Source organism: Lynx canadensis, chromosome F1 (assembly GCF_007474595.2).
Source record: "Lynx canadensis isolate LIC74 chromosome F1, mLynCan4.pri.v2, whole genome shotgun sequence".
NCBI lineage: Eukaryota > Metazoa > Chordata > Mammalia > Carnivora > Felidae > Lynx > Lynx canadensis.
In genome coordinates this window covers 5,259,955-5,282,250 of record NC_044319.2, presented here as the reverse complement: position 1 = coordinate 5,282,250, position 22,296 = coordinate 5,259,955, and the positions used below count along the sequence as shown (strand labels likewise).

Genomic DNA, 22,296 nt, shown 5'->3' with positions numbered 1-22,296 from the left:
TCAAACCTTAATAGTTACTACATTTTATTTTTAAATATAGCAAATTAGAAGACAGGAATTGTAAGGACCATCCCTAAAACAAAAGATCTTTAAGTTATTTTCCATTTTGTTACAGAGTAAAATAAGAAGTATCTTCGCAGTCTGGACCAAAAGTGAACTTTATCTTGGATATCCTCTTCTTAAATTTATGAAAATAATGACTACTGAAAAACTGAAAAGCCTTCTAAATATATCACCAACCGATACACTAACTATACACAATGTTGAGTATACAGGACACCCTTTGGAGATTGCCTTGTTATTAAGTTACTGCTCTGCATACACAGTCAACAAAAAGATTTATGTGGTAATATATAATGAAGATACAGAGCAGTGGATGAACCAAGACTTTGCATTAGATGTCCCTAGTGACACTTTTGTAAATGCACATTTTCTATATTCAGCACTTCCAGAATTAGTACTATGGGACAAACATAGGGTCTACTATTGCTATCACAATTTCACCGAGACTGGAGTCATCCAAACGCCTACAGAGTTTGGAAACTTATCAAGGTTGTCACAGAACAGCACCATTCATATCATTTTCATCGGTGAGCCATTCTCAGTCTGCAAAAATTTATTCTAGATTTTCTAGTAGATACCTTCCTTATGAAGATGTAACAATTATAAATGCACTAATATATGGGTATATGGGTAGAGAAAGGTGTACTTTTTACCGCCTAAAAACGGATATGTTTTAAGCTCCACTAAGGTCAGTTATGATCTCACATAGCAAAATGGCCAACTCCAGTTCTGGGGTTTTTTTTCCCGTTAGATTCATTTCGGTCAATCAGCACATACATATGCATTTTAGTATTGGAAGTGATATGGTGTTGTATTCATTTCCTAGGACTCCTTAGGGCTACCACTAGCTGGGTGGCTTCAAACAACAGGAATTTATTGTCTCAATTTTGGAGGCTAGAAGTCCACATTCAGGGTGTCAGCAAAGCCATGAATTCCCTCTGAATGCCATGAATTCAGAATCCCTCTGAAACCCAAAGGGGGATCTTTCATTGCTTCTTCCCAGCCTTTGGTGGCTTTCTGGTAAACCTGGCCATCCCTTGACTTGCAGCTGCATCATCCCAACCTCTGCCTTCATCACGATGTCGCATTCTCCCTGTGTCCTCACACGCCAACTTGTTGTAAGGACGCCAGGGCCCACCCTGCTCCAGGAGCACCTCATCTTAACTGATTGCCTCTGTAATGACCCTATTTCCAAATAAGGTCACATTCTGAAGGAGTACTGGGAATTAGAACATCAACATATCTTTTCTGAGGGGACACAATTCAAGCTATGGCACATTTTGTAGAGTTAAGTGGACCTGTATTCACATCCATGAGCAAGTCATTGAACCTTTCCAAGCTTCAGTATTCCAATCTAGAATGTAGGGCAGCTGTGTCAACTGGATAAGAGATTGTATGTAAAATGCTTAAAATAAAACTGGGTGCATGGTAAACCTTCAGCTAATAGTAGTTATTCTTGATCTTGTTATTCCTGAGGTAGCATACTAAACATTATAGGCAATGCCGAGAAATAGGAAGTGCAATCCTCAAAAAGCCTAGTTAGGAGGTAACCCCAAACATGGAATTTAAAGGAAATGTCACTGTCATTCATAATCAGTCTTTCTTGACCTCTATCACCCTTCAACTCCCAACCATTTGATTTTTATGTTCCCTTTTACAACAAAACTCTAAAAAATATTGCCTACTTTCACTTTTTCCTCTTTCCTCCCTTTCTCTTGAAGGCACTCTAATCAAATATTCCGTGGAAACTGCTCTTGTTAAGGTTCTCGATGACCTCCACTGTGCTAACCCAATGGCCAATTTTCAGCCATCTTCCATGACCTGGCAGCAGCATTGGAAACCACTTAGCAGGGCCTTATTCTTGAAATACTTTTTCTTTTTGAAGTTTATTTTTTACTTTTATTGAAATTCTAATTGGTTAACATACAGTGCAACAATGGTTTCAGGATAGAATTCAGTGATTCATCACTACATACAACACCCAGTGCTCATCATAACAAGTGCCCTCCTTAATGCCCATCACCCATCTAGCCCATCCCCCACCCACCTCCCTCCATCAATCCTATTTGTTCTCTATCGTTAAGAATCACTTTTTACCTCTTTTTACCCCTTTCAACATGTCCATGTTTTGTTTCTTAGCTTCCACATATGAGTGAAATCATATGGTGCTTGTCTTTGACTTATTTTGCTTAGCGTAATATACCCTATCTCCATCCATGTCATTGCAAATGGCAAGATTTCACTCTTTTTGATGGCTGGGTATTATTCCTTTGTGTATATATACACCACATCTTCTTTATCCATTCACTAGTTAATGGACATTGGGTCTCCCTCCATAGTTTGGCTATTGTGGATAATACTGCTATAAACACTGGGGTACATGGACCCCTTTGAATCTGCGTTTTTGTATCCTTGGGGTAAACACCTAGTAGTGCAATTGCTGGATCATAGGGTAGTTCTGGTATTAGCTTTTTGAGAAACCAGAGTGGCTGCACCAGTTTGCATTCCCACCAACAGCACAAGAGTTGTCCCCTTCAAAATGCTTTTTTTCACCTGGCTTTTGGGCTATCGCTTTTTTACTCTTCCTACTACCTCACTAGCTACTCCTCCTCAGCCTCTTTTCCATCTTCATCTTCCTGATTCCCAAATGGAGAGGCACCTCAGGGTTTAGTTTTCAGGAATCTTCTGAGTTCTGTTTACATTTGCTCTGCCCTCTGGCCATAAGCCCTAGCCTCAACTCCAGGCCTTATTCCCAGCTGCCTTCAGCATACCTTCATTCGGATGACTAGTAGGCATCTTAGATTTGACATCCAAGAATGGATCCCTGAGTTTCTCACTCCTATCTCAACCTGCTCCTTGCCTAGTCCTTTCCTGTCAAGTAAATATCACCTCTTCCTGTCTTCCCAGGCACAAACCTTGACCTCATCCTCGAATCTTTCCCTTTGACATCCCACAACTAATCCACGAGCAGCTCCTGGTGGCTCTATCTAAAAAGTCTATCTAAAATCTAACCCCTTTCCACCATCCTCACTCCAGTCCAAGCCAGTGTCCTCTCCAGCCCATATGTGTAAGAGCCTTTCATGTGCTCTCCCTGCCTCCACCAGATTACAGTCACTGGGAAGCTAGCGTGAGCCTTTCAAAACATGCAAAATCACATTACTCCTCAGCTTAAAACCCTCATTTGGCTTCCTGCATCACTCAGGATAAAATCCAAAACTGTTACCATGGCCCGAAAAGTAGTATGTGGTTTGGCCCCAGACTCTGATGTCATCTATCACTTGACCCTTTGTTCACTGTTACCTAGCTGCAGACTGGCCTCTTTGCTGTTCCCTGGTTACCTACTGTTTCATATGCCAAAAGCGTTGTTCACATTGATGTCTACATGACTCTTAACATTGGATTCAGGTTTAAGTCTAAATGCCAACTGTTTGGAGAGCTCTTCCCTAACCCTGACCTAACTCCCATGCTGTGTCCCTTACACTTCTTCATTTTGTTCACAGCACTTCTCATCCAACAAATTACACGTGTACTTATTCATTAACTGAATCTTCCAACAAAAAACAAGCTTTGTGTGACTTTGTTATATTTGCTGCTTTACCCACAGTGTCTAATATAGTATATAATAGGTACTTTTTTGAATAAATGGATGAGCATGTATTCATTGAACACGCACTATTTGCGAGATGCTCTTCTGGGAGTTGGAGATAGCATGGAAATTGGACACAATCCCCACCCTTTTAGCACTTACAAAATTGCAGAGGATAAAGACAAGTAAACCTACAAACAATGCAACATGGCTAATGCTATAACAGAGCCAATATTGGGCGCTACAGAATCACATAAATCGAGTACCTTACTCAAGTCTGGGGGCGGGGGTGGGGAGATACAGAAGGCTTCCTTGGAGAAGTGATGTCTAAGCTGAGGCTTGGGAAATGGGTAATGGGAACTGGGAAATGGGTAGACGTTAGGTAAGCAGTGAAGACAATGAAGACAGTGTACCCAACCACCCAGAGACAGAGACAACAGGGTACAACCCAGGACTCGAAAGAATACACTGCTGAAACAGAGTTCTCCAGAGAAAAAAAAGAAGTCTCCCCTGGAGAAATGAAGTTCAGATTATGAAAGTCCTCACAAGCCATGTGAGAAAATTGGACCTTCTCCTGCAGCCTGTATAGGGAGTTCTAAAGAGTTTTCAGCAAGAGAGAAGCAGAATATTTGTGTTTTTAAAAGACCGCTGGCCACCATGATAAGGAGATAAGGTTAGAATAGTAAATTGGGGATAGATTTTATTTTTTACTTTTTTTATAGAAAATATTTTTTTAATGTTACATTTGTCCCAACACAGCATTCCACTAACATATCTGTATGGGTATGTGCATTTTACACAAGTGTATAAAAATGTATATGTACATTTTTTAATTTAAATTTTGGTTAGGGGGCGCCTGGGTGGCTCAGTAGATTAAGCATCTGGCTTCAGCTCAGGTCATGATCTCACCTTTTGTGAGTTCAAGCCCCACATTGGGCTCTTTGCTGACAGCTCTGCTTCAGATTCTGGGACTCCCTCTTTCTCTGTCCTCCCCCGCTCATGCTCTGTCTCTCTCTGTCTCTCTGTCTCTCTCTCTCTCTCTCTCTCTCTCAAAAATAAATAAACTTTAAAAAAATTTTTTAATTTAAATTTTAGTTAGTTAACATACAATGTAATATTAGTTTCAGGAGTAGAATTCAGTGATTCATCACTACATACAACACCCAGTGCTCATCCCAACACTTGGGGATACATTTTAGAGGGACCTTAAAGTCTGAATGTTGTACTGAAGGCCATTTGGAAACACGGAAATAAAAAGCTTAAACAATTCATAAACATGAAATATGAAGTCAAAAGCCTTCCACCTTCACCATTTTCATTCCTCAAATAACCCACTATTCAAAAGTTCCTGTGAATTTATTCAGACTTTTGAAAAAGAAAATTCAAAACATAATAAGCTGTATTTTCAAAATATCTAATACACATAAAAACTATGCCACTTTCACTGCCACAGTGTTCATGGTTTAACTGTACTATTATTTAGACCAATAGGAGTATAAACATATTTACATAGATATCAGGCTTCATTTCTTTTGCTACTACAAATAATGCTGCAGGAAATGTGCTTCTATATATGTATATGTTTTCTACACTTGTACAGGTATTCTTTGATATAAGTTATTAGATGTAGAATTCGTGATTCAAAGCTCTGAATATTCAAAAAATCAATACATCTTTCCAGTTGCTCTCCAGCAAAAGTTGCCACAGTCTGTTTCCCCAAAAGTATTAGAAAATGTGTATTTTCCATATGAAAATATTTGATATCTACCCACAGTACAGAAAAAAATGGGTAATTCTCCTTTTAGGACTCATTTTATAATTAGAAGTTATATCTAGTTTCATGTGTTTATTGGCCATATTCTTCTATGGATTGTCAGTTCTTACTCTTGAGATATTTTTGCATGGGGTTATCTATTTTCTTATTGATACTGATATGGTCGTTACTCACAGTGTATATTCACCATTTATCTTTGACATGTATTGCAAATATTGTCTCTTGTGTGTAATTTCTTGTACCTTTTTGGAGGGATTTGGTATTTAGAATTTGTGTTTTTGTGTAGTTAAATTTGTTAATATTTTTACTTGTGACTTTGGATGTAATGTCATAATTTGAAAGGTCTTTCCAATTACAAAAATATTACTAAGTATTTTCTTTTATCATTTTTACTTTTCTAATTTGCATATTTCAATCTTTAATTCATCCAGAATTGTGTTTGGTATAAGTTAAGAATTTCGTTCTATTTTTTGTCTTTATGTCTTTCACTGAAAGCTGATGTTGCCTTCAAATCACTGTTTTAGAAACCAACCCTTACCCCCCAGATTTGAAATACCACCTTCCTTATCTGTTTATTACTCGTGTCAACCAGGTTCATTTTCTAGGCTATTCTGTTCCACTCCTACCTGCATGAGCTCTCTGTCGTTTTGATTACTGTAGCCCTAATCTCCTAACACACCACATAATTCACTTATTTTCATGTCCTATTGACTGTATTCCTGCAGGAATGTAAGTTACACAAGAGGAAGGACTTTCTGGGTTTTCCCCTAATGTATCCCCCACAAGTTTCTAGAACACTGTGTAGCCAGAACAGGCATGCAATTTATTGAAGAGATGATGATATGTGTGCAATATTAGGTCTTCGCAAGCAGGAATGTTGTACACTTCATTATTTGTATTTTCTCTAATTGGTTTCTTCAAATATCCCATCTCTTTAGTCAATTTTAGAAGTTTGTATTTCCTTAGGAAATCATTCATTTTATCTGGATTTGCTACTTTATTGGCAAAGGTTTTCCATTTTAATTTTTAGATTGCTTATTGTCTGTAATAGTATTCTCTTTCTTATTTATAATGTTGTCTGTATCCCACCCCTTATTAATTTGGCTCACAAGATATTGTTTATTGTGTTTAGGGGGTTTTTTTTGGCTTTGTTTTCTTTCTTTTGAAAAGTACTCTTAGTTTATCAAATCTGCTTTCTATTTAATTTCTTAATTTCTGCTTTTGTCATTATTGATTCTTCACTTGTGCTTTTTTTTTTTTTTTTGTAACTTTGGTGCTCTGTGGCCTGCTTCTTATGTTAAATGATTAGTTCATTTATTTTCAATCTTATTTTCTAAGCATTTAAAGCTACAAATAAGCATAAGGCTATGAATTTTTCTCACTACGGCTTTATCTGCATCCCCAAACTTTTATATACAATGTTTTTAATCTCATTGTTTTAAAATCATTCCTAATTTTCTTCTTAATATTCAATCCAAAATTCATTTAATAATGTTTCAACGAGCAGCAAGATAAGCAGAAGAGAGAGTGCCATATAGCACACAGAAGGGACACCTAATTCAGATTTATGACATCAGAAAAGTCTACACAGAGGCGCCTGGGTGGTTCAGTTGGTTAAGTGTCCAGCTCTTGCATTTGGCCTAGGTCAGGATCTCATGGTTCATGAGTCTGAGCCCCCATCAGGCTCTGTGCTGACCCTGTGGAACCTGCTTAGGATTCTCCATCTCCCTCTCTCTCTCTACCCCTCCCCCACTCATGATCGATCTCTCTCTCTCTGTGTCAAAAATAAATAAGAAAACATTAAAAAAAGAAAAAGAAAAGTCCACACAGGGGAAAAGCCCTCTAAACCAAAACCAGGGAGAAGGTACACACTAGAAAAATTAGATCAATCGTCAGGATGAGAGTTGAAGTAGCAAAGACCCAGAGGTGCAAGAGAACATGGCAAGTTCGTGGAACTGAAGTTAATCGTGTATGACTAGATGGTAGAGGGTGAGACCAAAAGTGGCAACAAGGCTGGTGGGAGAAGGCAAGGACCACGTCACCAAGTGACCTGGACACTATTGAAGATCCTAAAGCAATATGTGTTTTTTGTTTTGTGAGATTTTAAACCTTATATATCATCATACTGTGTGTATCCTGCAACGACTTTTCTCACTCAACATCTGGATATATTCTGTTAGGTCATCCACCCGCATCCATCCTTCTCTCCTCCTTCCACCTTGTGAAGTTTCTAGAAACACACACACACACACACACACACACAGCACAGCAGGCCAAGAATTTGGTACGCCTCGATGGACTTTTTGTCAAAAGCACAACAAAACAAAATTAAATTTATAAAGGATCTAAGTTCCATGAGAAAAGTTACCAAATCACTTTAGCATCACAGTGTTACTGACCTGTCAGCACTGGTGTTGGATGCCCTGTGTGTTGCCTTAGCGCTAAGGGCAGCGTACCCTTGCAGTTTTACTAAAAGACTCAGAAGAATATTCCAAGCTTCATATTCACCTTACCAATCAATGTAATAATTTCGCCAACATTATTATATTGTTGAATTTCTACTGACAACACTAGGACTGTGTGACAGCTTAACGTTATAAGGACATCTATGTGGACAGTGATGTCTTGTTAAAGTATTCTGATCCTAAAAAAAAAAAATCGGCATTTCTGATTTAGGGGTTTTATTAGCATATAAACTACAGCAGTCTGTGAAAATATCACTTATTTATTCAAATTTCAAATGTAAGATGCATACACATAATATACTCTGAACCTTCCTGACTCTACGAATCGACCTTCCTCCTTTTGGTCAGTCCCCTTAAAGCATTGGGTGGTTTGGGTTTGTTTTGGGGTGTTGTTGTTGTTGTTGTTGTCGGGTTTTGGGGTTTTTTTGTTTTTTGTTTTTTTAGTTAAGGAAAGTATACCCCTAGAAGCTGTACACGGAGAAAGTCGTATATGGAAAGAAAGCTATGAAATCAACTAGCTCCACTCTTCATTTTACAGATATGGCTATAAAACCAAAGAATGTAAGAGACTTATTGTCTATAAACCTCTATGACTTAGGCATAAAACTCTGTTAAGGGAAGAAGTTGGCTTTTATTTATAGAGTGAACATGAGAGGAACCAACACCCACCCCCGTTTCTTATCCCAGTTTTGTTAGTCTGCTAGGGCTACTGTAACAAAATATCATGGGCTAGGTGGCTTAAACAATACAATTTTATGTTATCACAGTTCTGGACTCCAAAAGCCCAAGACCAAGGTGATCTCAAGGTTGGTTTCTGGTGAGGATCGTCTTCTTGGCTTAGAGACATAGGCCACCTTCTCACTGTGCCCTCATATGGCCTTTTTTTCTGTGTGCATGCAGAGAGAGAGACAGAGATCTGATGTCTCTTATTCCTCTTATAAATAAGAATACCAGTCATATTGGATTAGGGTCCCTCCCTTATGACCTAGTTTAACCTTAATTACCTCTTTAAAGATATTTTCACTTGGGGGGACACAATGCTATCCATAATGCAATGCTTCCTAATAATATGATTCTTGTCATGCCTATCCTTATTATTATTTAATGCACTAATTCTAGCTTTTTAATGGAAATGATGTCATATATATCTAAGTGATATTGTACACGCAAGAAGAAATCTATCCAGGGGAAACATTGCCCCACTATGAAGTGGGAGAGATGTCCTTCAGCATCACGTAAAGTTGTAGTTTTCTGCCTGCACACTCTAACTTTCTCAAAACAGACAAATCCTTCCTTACTACAAAAGAAATTATTTTGGTTAAAAGTGCATGGATTCGCGGTTACTTAGAATAACACAAACTTTTCTCCTCCTTTTCCAGATTATTATGGAAATGTGGTGGTGAAAATGGAAAATAACATAATGTTCTACTTCAAGGCCAATATTAAAGACGCGGTAAAACTACACGCATGGACAAATAGTACACTGAAGTCAGCAGTCTCGATGAGTTCCTCTGGGCTAATGTATCTCATATATGTTTTTGAAAATGGCACAATACGTCCACAGGAATATCCTTTAAGACTAGAAGCAAAAAGTGTAACTTTCAATTCAAGAGAGAAATGCCCCTACGTGGCATTTCTTAATAATATTTTTAGTGTTTTTTTCTTTTTGGACAAGGGACAGAACGTGTCCATCTGGACTCAAATAGTCTATCCAGAAAATGTTGGTCTGTATATTGTGGTGGAATCATACGGCCCAAATATATTACAAGAGACATATCAGGTTCACTATGAAGTTGCCCTAGGATACTGCACTAAAACCATGGTAAGTTGATAGTTTGAAAATGTATTCATATGACTGTAATAAATGTAAAATTATAATATTGACTTTTATAAATCCTATCACCAAAAAAATAGCGTCTAGCATTGTCAGTCACATTCCTTGAGGTTTTCTCATAATATCATGTATCCTTAGTTTTAGGTCCTCTTGGCCAATGTTGCAGTAATTTCTGTTAAGTGATTGTGGTAAACGGTGTTTGATGTGAAGACAAATTAGAACTTTCTTCGTCTGTTGTAAATGTGTGTGTGTGTGTGTGTGTGTGTGTGTGAGTGAATGTATTTTTTAAAAAAAGATTTTCCTTCTAGGTTTAGCTTGGAAAATGTTGAGAAATATACAAGTTTTTAATAAATAAATGATAAGCCATTAGCTCCTGAGTCACACATTTCACTTTTAATATCCAAAAGGCCTCTTTGCTGCCTAAAAGCACATTCCTGCAGAATTCTTTGTCAATTGTATTATCTGCTTCCTGCTTCCTTTTTTGTTTTTAATGCATGGCTTTGTAAGGACTTCTATCAGCCACCTATTATACTATAACATCACCCAAAACGCGATGGCTTCAAACAGTATCCAAATCTATTTGTCAACATTTGGGTCGTGAGAGGCCGGGCAATTCCGCTGGTTTCACCTGGGTTTATTCATCTGGTGGTTTGTCTGGGACAAGGTGATCTAAGATGGCCTCAAACACATGTCATGTGGTTGGCGCTCACGCTGGCTTGTTTGTAGAAGGGACATCAGCTGAGCACTTGTCTGTGAACCATGTGACCTCAATTGTCCAGGCCAGACCTGGCTTTTCCCCAAGGCGGTCATAGGGCAGTATTCCAAGACTGCATGAGTGGAAGCCACAAGGCCTCTTCTCGGCCACATTCTATTTGTCAAAGCAATTCATGAGGCCAGTCCAGGTTACTTACGCTGTGAGGGGTGGTGCCTACAGGAAGGAGAGGAATCACTGAAGCTAGCTTTGGAAACAGTCCAGCACAATTAGGTATGAATGAACTGCATATATTATTTTGTGTACTACTTTCCGATGAACATTATAGCATAAGCGTTTTATGCGTTACTACAGTTTTTTCCCCAACACTCTCTATTCTGTTTCCCACCTTCTCTTTCTAGGCTCAGCTTTCTTTAGCATATATGAGGGTGGGCCTCTGAACTGATGCAATGCAATGGAGTGTTGAGTTAATTCCAAAGTCAGTTAAAGCAGAGAATCCTAAAACATGAAACATATATATGAAGCATTGTACTTTAACTTCAATAAATGAATGTGCATTCGTTAGTCAATCTTTTAATATAGGACCACAGGCTTTTCTTTGAAATAAGTCAACTTATTGGAGCGCCTCGTCTCCTTTCTTGAATAACCTTATTTGTAATGCATTATCACTGACTTCCCATTTCTGTTTCTTTAAAGTAGAGGAGGGAAGGGGCGCCTGGGTGGCTCTGTCAGTTAAGCCTCTGACTTCAGCTCAGTTCATAAGCTTGCACTCTGTGAGTTGGAGCCCCACATCGGGCTCTGTGCTGACAGCTCAGAGCCTGAAGCCTGCTTCGGATTCTGTGTCTCCTTCTGTCTCTGCCCTCTGCCTCTCATGCTCTCTCTCGCTCTCTCTCTCTCAAAAATAAACAAACATTTAAAAAATTCTTAAAAAGATAAATTAAGTAGAGGAGGGAAAACAAAATTAATGACACTGGGAAAGGAACCAAAGTTCTTTTTTTTTTTTTAATTTTCAACCAGCTTTTTATTGTTACCTTGCTCATACCTAATTCAGCAATTTCTTCAGGAACTTGGTTTATTAAAACTTTCCAAAGCAATCAGTTTAGTTCTCAGAGAAGCAGTAACTGACATTTCACCAGTTCATAATGTTTCATTCCACAACTACAATAATAATGCAATCTGGCAGAAATGGGTTTAGAAACAAAGAAAGCTGAATTAGGTTTGTGTACAGTCATAGGGATAGATCTTAAAACGGTGTCGAGTAGAAAACAGTGTTAAGTGAGGAACTGAGACTGATCACATGGTAACATTTACAAAAATTACAAACACCCGCATACAAATCACAAGCAACAAAAAGAAAAGCATTATTCATTTTCCGTGGATACAAAGATACCCAAGGACATATATTAGACAATATGACATCATCAAGTATGATGACATCATACTTGTTTGATAAATATTATGGGGGCCTACAGTGGAGACAGGAAATGGGGGAAGAAGGTACAGGGGAAAAGTAAAACATAATGAATAAAATGAGACTCAATTGATCATGTTTCAAGAAATAAGGAGTATCTTCAACTCACTTTTCTGAAACTGAGTTACCCCTTCTTCCAGAACAAAAACAGAAAAGAGTTCCACTTCCTTTAGCCCAGGAATATTTTCTTTCATTATCTAGCCCCAATATCTGCAGATGCTCTCATAAGTTTTCTTTCCAAGACTGGGCTGTCTCGTGTGCATTTGCCCATTTGCAGTTTAGAACTTCAAAATAAGTTACCAATCAAAATATACAAATGACCAAGGATATAAAAATTTACCTGTTTTGATAAAATACTAGCTCTGTCATTTGTTAGCAATGCACATTAACTGATGACATTAAGCAAGTTTTTTAAAATTTGATTCCATAAAAATCTTAAGACTGCTTTTACATCTAACTTTTTTATTAAATTATTTTAATTCCAGTATACTTACCATATAATGTTACATTAGTTTTAGGTACACAATGTAGTGCTTCAACACTTCCCTACATCACCCAGTGCTCATCACAACAAGTGCCCTCCTTAATTCCCATCACCTATTTCCCCTTTCCCCCCACCCACCTCCCCTCCGGTGACCAAGAGTCTGTTTCTTGGTTTGTCTCTCTCTCTCTTTTTTTTTTCCTCTTTGCTCATTTGTTTGCTTTCTTAAATTCCACATCTGAGTGAAATCATATGCTATTTGTCTGTCTCTGACTTATTTCACTTAGCATTATGCTCTCTAGTTCCAAAAAATGCCATTGCAAATGGCAAGATTTCATTCTTTTTTGTGTGGTGGAATAATATGCCACTGCATATATGTGTGTGTATAATATATATATATATATATATATATTACATATATATAATACATATATATTATATATTATATAATCACCTCTGATATATATATATATATATATATATATATATATCACCTCTTCTTTATCCAGTCATCAATCAGTGGATACTTGGGCTGCTTCCATAATTGGCTCTTGTAGATGATGCTGCTATAAACATAGGGGTGCATGTATCACACCTGTCAGAACGGCTAAAAGCAAAAACACAAGGTGTTGGCGAGGATGTGGAGAAAGGGGAACCTTCTTGTGCTGTTGGTGGGAATGCACACTGGTGCAGCCACTCCGGAAAACAGTATGGAGGTTCCTCAAAAAGTTGAAAATGGAAGTCCTCTTTGATCCAGTAATCGCCGTACTGGGTGTTTACCCCCCAAAAAACACAAAAATACTCAGAGAAGCAAGTTTTTTAGTCTTTCTATGCCTCCGTACCCTCATCTAAGTAATGATGATAATAATAATAATATATTATATGTAATAAAATATATTAACATATAATTTTGTTAACATGTTAATACAATGAAATTATATAATATAGTCATTATCATAATATTTACTTCGTAAGGTTATTAGGATGAAAATGAGTTTAGGTATGTAAAGCCTTGGAGCTGCGTCTGGTACCTGGCAAGCACTATGTTTATGCATTGCTGCTACCACCACAATCACCACTGTGGGTGCTGCTCTTAAGGCTGTTGCTACTGCTCCCACCACCATGTTTCACCAATTCTAAGGCACATTTTTTTTTAAATTTACACCCAAATTAGTTAGCATATAGTGCAACAGTGATTTCAGGAGCAGATTCCTTAATGCCCCTTACCCATGTAGCCCATCCCCCCTCCCACAACCCCTCCAGGAACCCTCTGTTTGTTCTCCATATTTAAGAGTCTCTTCTGTTTCACCCCCCTCCCTGTTTTTATATTATTTTTGCTTCCCTTCCCTTATGTTCATCTGTTTTGGATCTTAAAGTCCTCATATGAGTGAAGTCATATGATATTTGTCTTTCTCTGACTAATTTCGCTTAGCATAATACCCTCCAGTTCCATCCACGTAATTGCAAATGGCAAGATTTCATTCTTTTTGATTGCCGAGCAATACTCCATTGTATACATATACCACCACATCTTCTTTATCCATTCATCCATCGATGGACATTTGGGCTCTTCCCATACTTTGGCTATTGTGGATAGTGCTGCTATAAACATGGGGATGCGTGTGTCCCTTCGAAACAGCACAACTGTATCCCGTGGAGAAATGCCTAGTAGTTCAATTGCTGGGTCGTGGGGTAGTTCTCTTTTTAGTTTTTTGAGGAACCTCCATACTTTTTTCCAGAGTGGCTGCACCAGCTTACATTGCCACCAACAGTGCAAAAGAGATCCTCTTTCTCTGCAGCCTCGCCAACATCTGTTGTTGCCTGAGTTGTTAATGTTAGCCATTCTGACAGGTGTGAGGTGGTATCTCATTGTGGTTTTGATTTGTATTTTCCCGGTGGTGAATGACGTTGAGCATTTTTTCATGTGTCAGTTGGTCATCTGGATGTCTTCTTTGGAGAAGTGTCTATTCATGTCTATTGCCCATTTCTTCACTGGATTGTTTGTTTTTTGGGTGTTGAGTTTGACAAGTTCCTTATAGATTTTGGATGCTAACCCTTTATCTGATATGTCGTTTGAAAATATCTTCTCCCATTCTGTCGGTTGCCTTTTGGTTTTGCTGATTGTTTCCTTTGCTATGCAGAAGCTTTTTATTTTGATGAGGTCCCAATAGTTCATTTTTGCTTTTGTTTCCCTTGTCTCCGGAGACATGTTGAGTAAGAAGCTGCTGTGGCCAAGATCAAAGAGGTTTTTGCCTGCTTTGTCCTCAAGGATTTTGATGGCTTCCTGTCTTACATTGAGGTCTTTCATCCACTTTGAGTTTATTTTTGTGTATGGTGTAAGAAAGTGGTCCAGGTTCATTCTTCTGCATGTCACTGTCCAATTTTCCCAACACCAGTTGCTGAAGAGACTCTTTATCCCATTGGATATTCTTTCCTGCTATGTCAAAGATTAGTTGGCCATATGTTTGTGGGTCCATTTCTGGGTTCTCTATTCTGTTCCATTGATCTGAGTGTCTCTTCTTGTGCCAGTACCATACTGTCTTGATGATTACAGCTTTGTAGTATAGCTTGAAGTCCGGGATTGTGATGCCTCCTGCTTTGGTTTTCTTTTTCAAGATTGCTTTGGCTATTCGGGGTCTTTTCTGGTTCCATACAAATTGTAGGATTATTTGTTCTAGCTCTGTGAAGAATGCTCGTATTACTTTGATAGGGATTGCATTGAATATGTAGATTGCTTTGGGTAGTATCGACATTTTAACAATATTTGTTCTTCCTATCCAGGAACATGGAACCTTTTTCCATTTTTTTGTGTGTCTTCTTCAATTTCTTTCATAAGCTTTCTATAGTTTTCAATGTATGGATTTTTCACCTCTTTGGTTAGACTTATTCCTAGGTATTTTATGGGTTTTGGTGCAACCATAAATGGGATCAATTCTTTGATTTCTCTTTCTATTGCATCATTGTTGGTGTATAGGAATGCAACCGATTTCTGTGCGTTGATGTTATATCCTACAACTTTGCTGAATTCATGAATCAGTTCTAGCAGTTTCTTGGTGGAATCTTAGGAAACCCTAAAGATTTCCATATAGAGTATCATGTCATCTGCAAAGAGTGAAAGTTTGAACTCATCCTGGCCAATTTTGATGCCTTTTATTTCTTTATGTTGTCTGATTGCAGAGGCTAAGACTTCCAATACTATGTTGAATAACAGTGGTGAGAGTGGACATCCCTGTCTTATTCCTGACCTTAGGGGGAAAGCTCTCAGTTTTTCCCCATTGAGGATGATATTAGCGTTGGGTCATTCATATATGGTTTTTATGATCTCGAGGTATGATCCTTCTATCCCTACCTTCTTGAGGGTTTTTATCAAGAAAAGATGCTATATTTTGTCAAATGCTTTCTCTGCATCTATTGAGAGGATCATATCGTTCTTGTGCTTTTTTTATTGATGTGATGAATCATGTTCATTGTTTTGCAGATATTGAACCAGCTCTGCATCCCAGGTATAAATCCTACTTAGTCGTGGTGAATAATTTTTTAAGTGTATTGTTGGAGCCGGTTGGCTAATATCTTGTTGAGGATTTTTGCATCCATGTTCATCAGGGAAATTGGTCCATAGTTCTCTTTTTTAGTGGGGTCTCTGTCTGGTTTTGGAATCAAGGTAATGCTGGCTTCATAGAATGAGTTTGGAAGTTTTCCTTCCATTTCAATTTTTTGGAACAGCTTCAAGAGAATAGGTGTTAGCTCTTCCTTAAATGTTTGGTAGAATTCCCCTGGAAAGCCATCTGGCCCTGCACTCTTGTTTTTTGGGAGATTTTTGATTACTAATTTGATTTCCTTACTGGTTATGGGTCTGTTCTAATTTTCTATTTCTTCCTGTTTCAGTTTTGGTAGTGTGTACGTTTCTAGGAAGTTTTCCATTTCTTCCAGAGTGTCCATTTTATTGGCATATAATTGCTCATAATATTCTCTTATTATTGTTTGTATTTCTGCTGTGTTGGTTGTGATCTCTCTTCTTTCATTCTTGATTTTATTTATTTGGGTCCTTTACTTTTTCTTTTTGATCAAACTGGCTAGTGGTTTATCAATTTTTTTAATTCTTTCAAAGAACCAGCTTCTAGTTTCATTGATCTGTTCTACTGTTTTTTTGGTTTCGATAGCATTAATTTCTGCTCTAATCTTTATTATTCCCTGTCTTCTGCTGGTCTTGGGTTTTATTTGCTGTTCTTTTTCCAGCTCCTTAAGGCATAAGGTTAGGTTATGTATCTGAGATCTTTCTTCCTTCTTTAAGAAGGCTTGGATTGCTATATGCTTTCCTCTTGTGACCGCCTTTGCTGCGTCCCAGAGGTTTTAGGTTGTGGTGTTATCATTTTAATTGGCTTCCATATACTTTTTATTTTCCTCTTTGACTGGTTGGTTAGCCCATTCATTCTTTAGTAGGATGTTCTTCAGTCTCCAAGTACTTGTTACCTTTCCAAATTTTTTCTTGTGGTTGATTTCAAGTTTCATAGCATTGTGGTTTGAAATATGCACAGTATGATCTTGATCTTTTTGTACTTGCTGAGGGCTGTCCCAGTATGTGGTCTATTCTGGAGAACATTCCATGTGCACTGGAGAAGAATGTATATTCTGCTGCTTTAGGATGAAATGTTCTGAATATATCTAAGTCCATCTGGTCCAGTGTGTCATTCAAAGCCATTGTTTCCTTGTTGATTTTTTGATTAGATGATCTGTCCATTGCTGTGAGTGGGGTGTTGAAGTCTCCTAATATTATGTTATTACTATCAATGAGTTTCTTTATGCCTAAGGCACATTTTTTTACCATCTATGACATCAGGATGAGTCTTATACCCTGTGGCATCCTAGATTTGATGAATTATGGTTTTATTCTTTGCATTCTATACTTTCACTCTGACGTGTGTAGATGTTTACGTTTATCCTGCTTGGGACTTCTTGGGCCTCTTGAATCTGTGGATCACTGCCTTCATCAGGTATCTTGTCAAATGTCATCTTTGCCTCTGTCCCTATCTTTTCTCCTGAAACACTGATGAAACAAAAGCTAACCCTCCATCTATTCCCCATGAGTCTTTCTTCTTTATTGTCCATCTTTTTATCTCTCTGTGATACATCGTTATAATTTCTTCTGATCTGTCTTCCACTTCACTCCTTCTTCTTGTCATGCCTGATCTGATGCCAAAATTATGCACTGTGTGTTTATTTTGACTCTTGTATTTTCCATCTCTAGAAGTTTTATTTGTTCCTTTAAAAAGACACTGACACATTTATGGTTTCTTTTACACAACAGATATTTTCAACTTGTCATTTATTCCCACATGACTAGTAAACACATCTGTTTTATAATCTGCACCTATTACTTCCATATCTGCAGTCTGAGCATGTGCTATTTCATCTATTTCTTCTCCCTCATCATTGTTTATTCTGGTTTGTTTATTCTCATGCACACCTTATTTCCTTGTGCACTTGGTTATTCTTGACTATGTGCTGTTACACTTGTAAAACTATCTGTAAGAATTCCCTGAGGTCGAGTAAGAATATGCCTTGATCTTAAGATGATCTGTGTTTGCTGCTATCTAGGGGTACCACTCCCTTGAAACTTCTTTAAATCCTGAGTCTTCTGGACAAACAATTCCACCCATACAAGAACCTACCCATAGGTAGGCTACCAATTGTTAGGACAAATTTTTTTCCTTTTCTTGCTTTTTCTGATCACATAGTAACTGAAGTCACTAGAAGGTTAAGGAGGGCCCAAATTTAATCTTGACTTACTCTTACTCTGAGAATACAATCTTCTGATAACACAGGTTAATGTAGAGAGGATATCCAATTTGATTCTCTATCTTGAATTCTCTGTCTCCTGACTATGTTGACAAATGCCTTTAGGGGAGAAATAGATTATGGCCTCTGGTGTTCTGCTTTATTCTCTAGATTCCTAATTTCCCTCAGTCTTTGGGCTAATAGTTCTCTACTCTCTTGTCAGTTATTGGATGCTTTTAAAGGTGACTTCACAAAAGGCTGATGTTTGTAGGTTTTGTGATATGTGTGTTTTTAAGAGCAAAAATTTGTCGGGGTGCCTGGGTGGCTCAGTCACTTAAGTATCTGACTTCGGCTCAGGTCATGATCTTGCGATTTGTGAATTCGAGCTCTGCGATGGGCTCTGTACTGACAGCTTCAGTACTGAAGCCTGCTTCAGAGTCTGTGTCTCCCCCTCTCTGCCCCTCCCCTGCTCACACTCTGTGTCTCTGTGTCTCTCAATAAGAAATAAATGTTAAAAAAATTTTTTTTTAAAGAGCAAAAATTTGTCCGTAGAACCTATCTACCAGTAGCAGAAATGAAAGTCTCCAAATCATTTCCTAATTATTTACAATGAAATGGTTTTTAAACAGATGATCACATTCACGAAATATATATTTTTAAAATAGTTCCACTGGGTAAATATTTTCAGTGATTATGATCCAAAATAATATACATATATGCTGGTTGAGTTACAGACCCAAGTTGGAGCACCACTTAAGTGACAATTGATAAGCAACCCTTGGAGAATCTGCTTACATTTCACAAAAGATAATATTAAAATTTTCAAGCCTAATTATGCTATTTTTATCATTACATATGAAGAAGAGTATGGTGTACAATAGAATACAAGTGTAAATTTGACAACTAGCTCCTTTCCTCGAAACTGAACTAGATTTATTTTTAGTGTGATGACCTCCACAGCCTTCAACTTTATCATGAGAGATTGCATATTTCGTTTAATACCACTTACCATCCAAGATGTGGATAAATAAACTTTGTCTCAGAAGTTAAGATTTTTTGCAAAGGTTGTATTAGAGGTACAACATCTCTGTTCTAATCATACCAGATTAGCCAGAGTCAAATTGATATCTCTGAAGATAGTATAAATATATACAAAACAAAGAAGTACCACCAAAAAAGTAATTTTGGGATATGGTGATTATAGTTACCATGCTTTAAAAATATGCAGCTTATGGGGCGCCTGGGAGGCTCAGTCGGTTGCGTGTCTGACTTCAGCTCAGGTTATCATCTCACAGTTTGTGAGTTTGATACCCACATTGGGCTCTGTGCTGACGGCTCAGAGCCCAGAGCCTGCTTTGGATTCTTTGTCTCCCCTCTCTCTGCCCCTTCCCTGTTCACATGCTCTCTCTCTTTCTCTCTCTCTCTCAAAATAAATGTTAAAAAAATTTTTTTAATTAAATAAAAAAATACAACCTATAATTTTTTTCCTCTAATATCATACATGTTCCGTAACTGGATTTATCCTGAAAAGATAGAAACCTTCTGGAATGCTGAACATTGAGATGAAACGTGCCCCAGGTAGAAGAAAATAGCAAGGACATATACACAAGGCAAATAGATTTTTTTTAATTACTCAAAAACAAGAAAAGAAGTTTCAGGCAAATGACTCCTCAGAGTCTCAAAAATTACAGACAACATTATGTCTGTAATTATTCTAAAAACCTCAAAGAAGAAATAAAAAGGTCCAGAGATGAGGTTATTAGGAACAGGAGAAGGCTGGTCACACATCAGGAATGAAATGAAAAATTAAAAATGAAAATAGGAATATTGCAATGACAAAAGTAAATGAAGAGGGAGAGAGAAGCAATCGAAATAAAGGGACTATGGTAAAATGCAATTCAAAGAGAAAATAAGAAAAAGGTAACAAAGGAAGTCTAATATGTACATAATTGGAGTTTCTGAGTTAGAAAAGAAAATAAATTGGAAAAATACTAATTATATTTTTTCTTACCTAAAGAAAGTTTCAAATCTGTCTTGAAAGTATTCATTGTCCCCCCATTCCCAGTTTTCCTGTTTTAAATAAACTCTCATTTTCTTTTCCAGACAGTAACATTTTTTCAAAATGTAAATTATGAGGCAGTAGATGATTACTTCAAATTGCAGTAAGTATGACTTTTAAAAGAACCTACTCGGTATGAAATGTGCTATCAAGGGTATTGATTTCCAGGTGTTCTTTTACTTAAATGGCCTCATATCATTTTAAATATCCAGATTTCAAATTCCTTTAAATGTTTGGAGAGATGTGAAATTACTATTCTGTATAAAAATGTAACAAAATGAAACCTATCAAGGTTTTCATTCATCCAATTGAAGATGCAAAAAACAAGCTATTTCTTTATTCAATAATTTTCAAGTGTGTTTTATCACTCATTCCCATCCCAAAGTCTTTACATACTATCCTTGGGCAGACTAGAACTCTAATATCAGAAAGTCTTTGAGTAGAATCAGAGAAAACACCATCGTTTACTCTTCTTGGAATAGGTAGGACCTGAGCACGATAATTCCCAGAGGAAGCAACTACTCCGGAATTGAGTCTTAAGGCATTTCTATGGTCATCAATTCCTGACTCAATATATTCTCTGGAAAAATAGCACTGCTACTCCAAGTGAGTATGAGTACCTACTCTATGCCAAGCACTTTCTAGGTGTTCAAAATACATGGTGAACAAGAAAGGAGGTACTGGTGTCGTGGGACATATCTCTTGTGGGAAAAGACAAAGAACAAACCATCAAATAAATGAACAAGATGATTTCAAATAGTTTTAAATGCTATTAAGGAAAGAAAACAGCACAAAGTGGTAGAGAGAGACCAGGAAGGGGAGGGAGAAAAGTCTACTTTAAAGACAGTACTCAGGGAGGCTCAGTTCATCCCTCGCCCCCTCACCTACCAACTTTTCTCTCAATTCTTCTAATGTTGTGTGTTTCTTGGGGTATTTTTGATTTTCTGGATATTTACTCAGAACTCTGTTGCTGTAGAATACAATCAACTGTCCAGGATACTTGAGGTCAGTCGAAGACTCGAGAAAAAATACCTAATGCTTTGAAATCAGCCATGGCAGGAAAAAAAAATCTACCTATAAGAAAAATTATGTGGAAAATTATAAATGCAGGGGTGCCTGTGTGACTCAATTGGTTAAGCATCCAACTCTTGATTCTGGCTCATGTCATGATCTCATGGTTCATGAGATCGAGCCCCTTTGTCAGGCTCTGCACTGACAGCATAGAACCTGCTTGGGATTCTCTCTGCCCCTCCCCACCACACATTCTTTCTCTCTCTCAAAAAAAAAAAAAACTTAGAAAATTATAGATGCAGTATTTGTTATAGTGTTCTTTACAAATCTATGGTATATTACTGTATTTATCAAATCAACGTTTCCATCACATTGGAAAACAAACCATAAGTGACATAGTTAAAATTATAAGATGCTTCCTGATTTCAAAGGTATTAAATGAGAAAAAAATATATATCTTAGAATTGATGAAATATGGAACAGTGATTTAAAAAATATAAAAATGTGCTATTTGTATCCTAACTTATTTATTTACATTTTATACCCAATATTTGATAAATAAATAAATATGAAAATGTGATGAATATTGGAAGAAAAAGAACCTTTGCATGTGGTTAGTTTGTTTTTCCCCAGCTGTTTCAAAAAGGAAACACCTGAGCACCAACGGGATAGAATATTAATAAAACTTCCAAAAAACTCTGTGATTTTTGGCCCTCCCCAGTTTCTCTGAGCACAAAATAACTCTTGTGCACTTCATCACCTAGAAATTTGATCTCATTTTTGCTTCCATTCGGATCATACTATGTGGCATAATGTGGTTCAGGAAACTGATTTCATACCTTACTCTTTATTGTTCCCAAAGTGTTATCAATAGGAGGAAAAGATCTGTAGAGGGTAGAGGAAGAACAAATGGAGCAGCTGTAGCCTTCTGATACCATCAGAAGCAGGGCAAGATGTCAGCAGCACAGCCTCTCCTCTAGGGACTGGGGGTGTTAATAAAACAGGGAGTTGAAATGTTGATAGCTCTCATTTCTCTTTCCCATTGGGCCGACCCTATGCCAGCCC

General features: G+C 37.5%; 1 protein-coding gene across 1 annotated transcript in view; it reads left to right on the top strand.

The window, feature by feature from the left end:
• The window catches only part of CATSPERE (catsper channel auxiliary subunit epsilon), a 197,729-nt gene that overhangs the window by 133,163 nt on the left and 42,270 nt on the right, over positions 1 to 22,296 (top strand). The window contains 3 exon segments of the mRNA XM_032591870.1: positions 116 to 590; positions 9,268 to 9,710; positions 20,265 to 20,323. Of these exon segments, the coding sequence (XP_032447761.1) occupies positions 116 to 590; positions 9,268 to 9,710; positions 20,265 to 20,323 (977 nt within the window).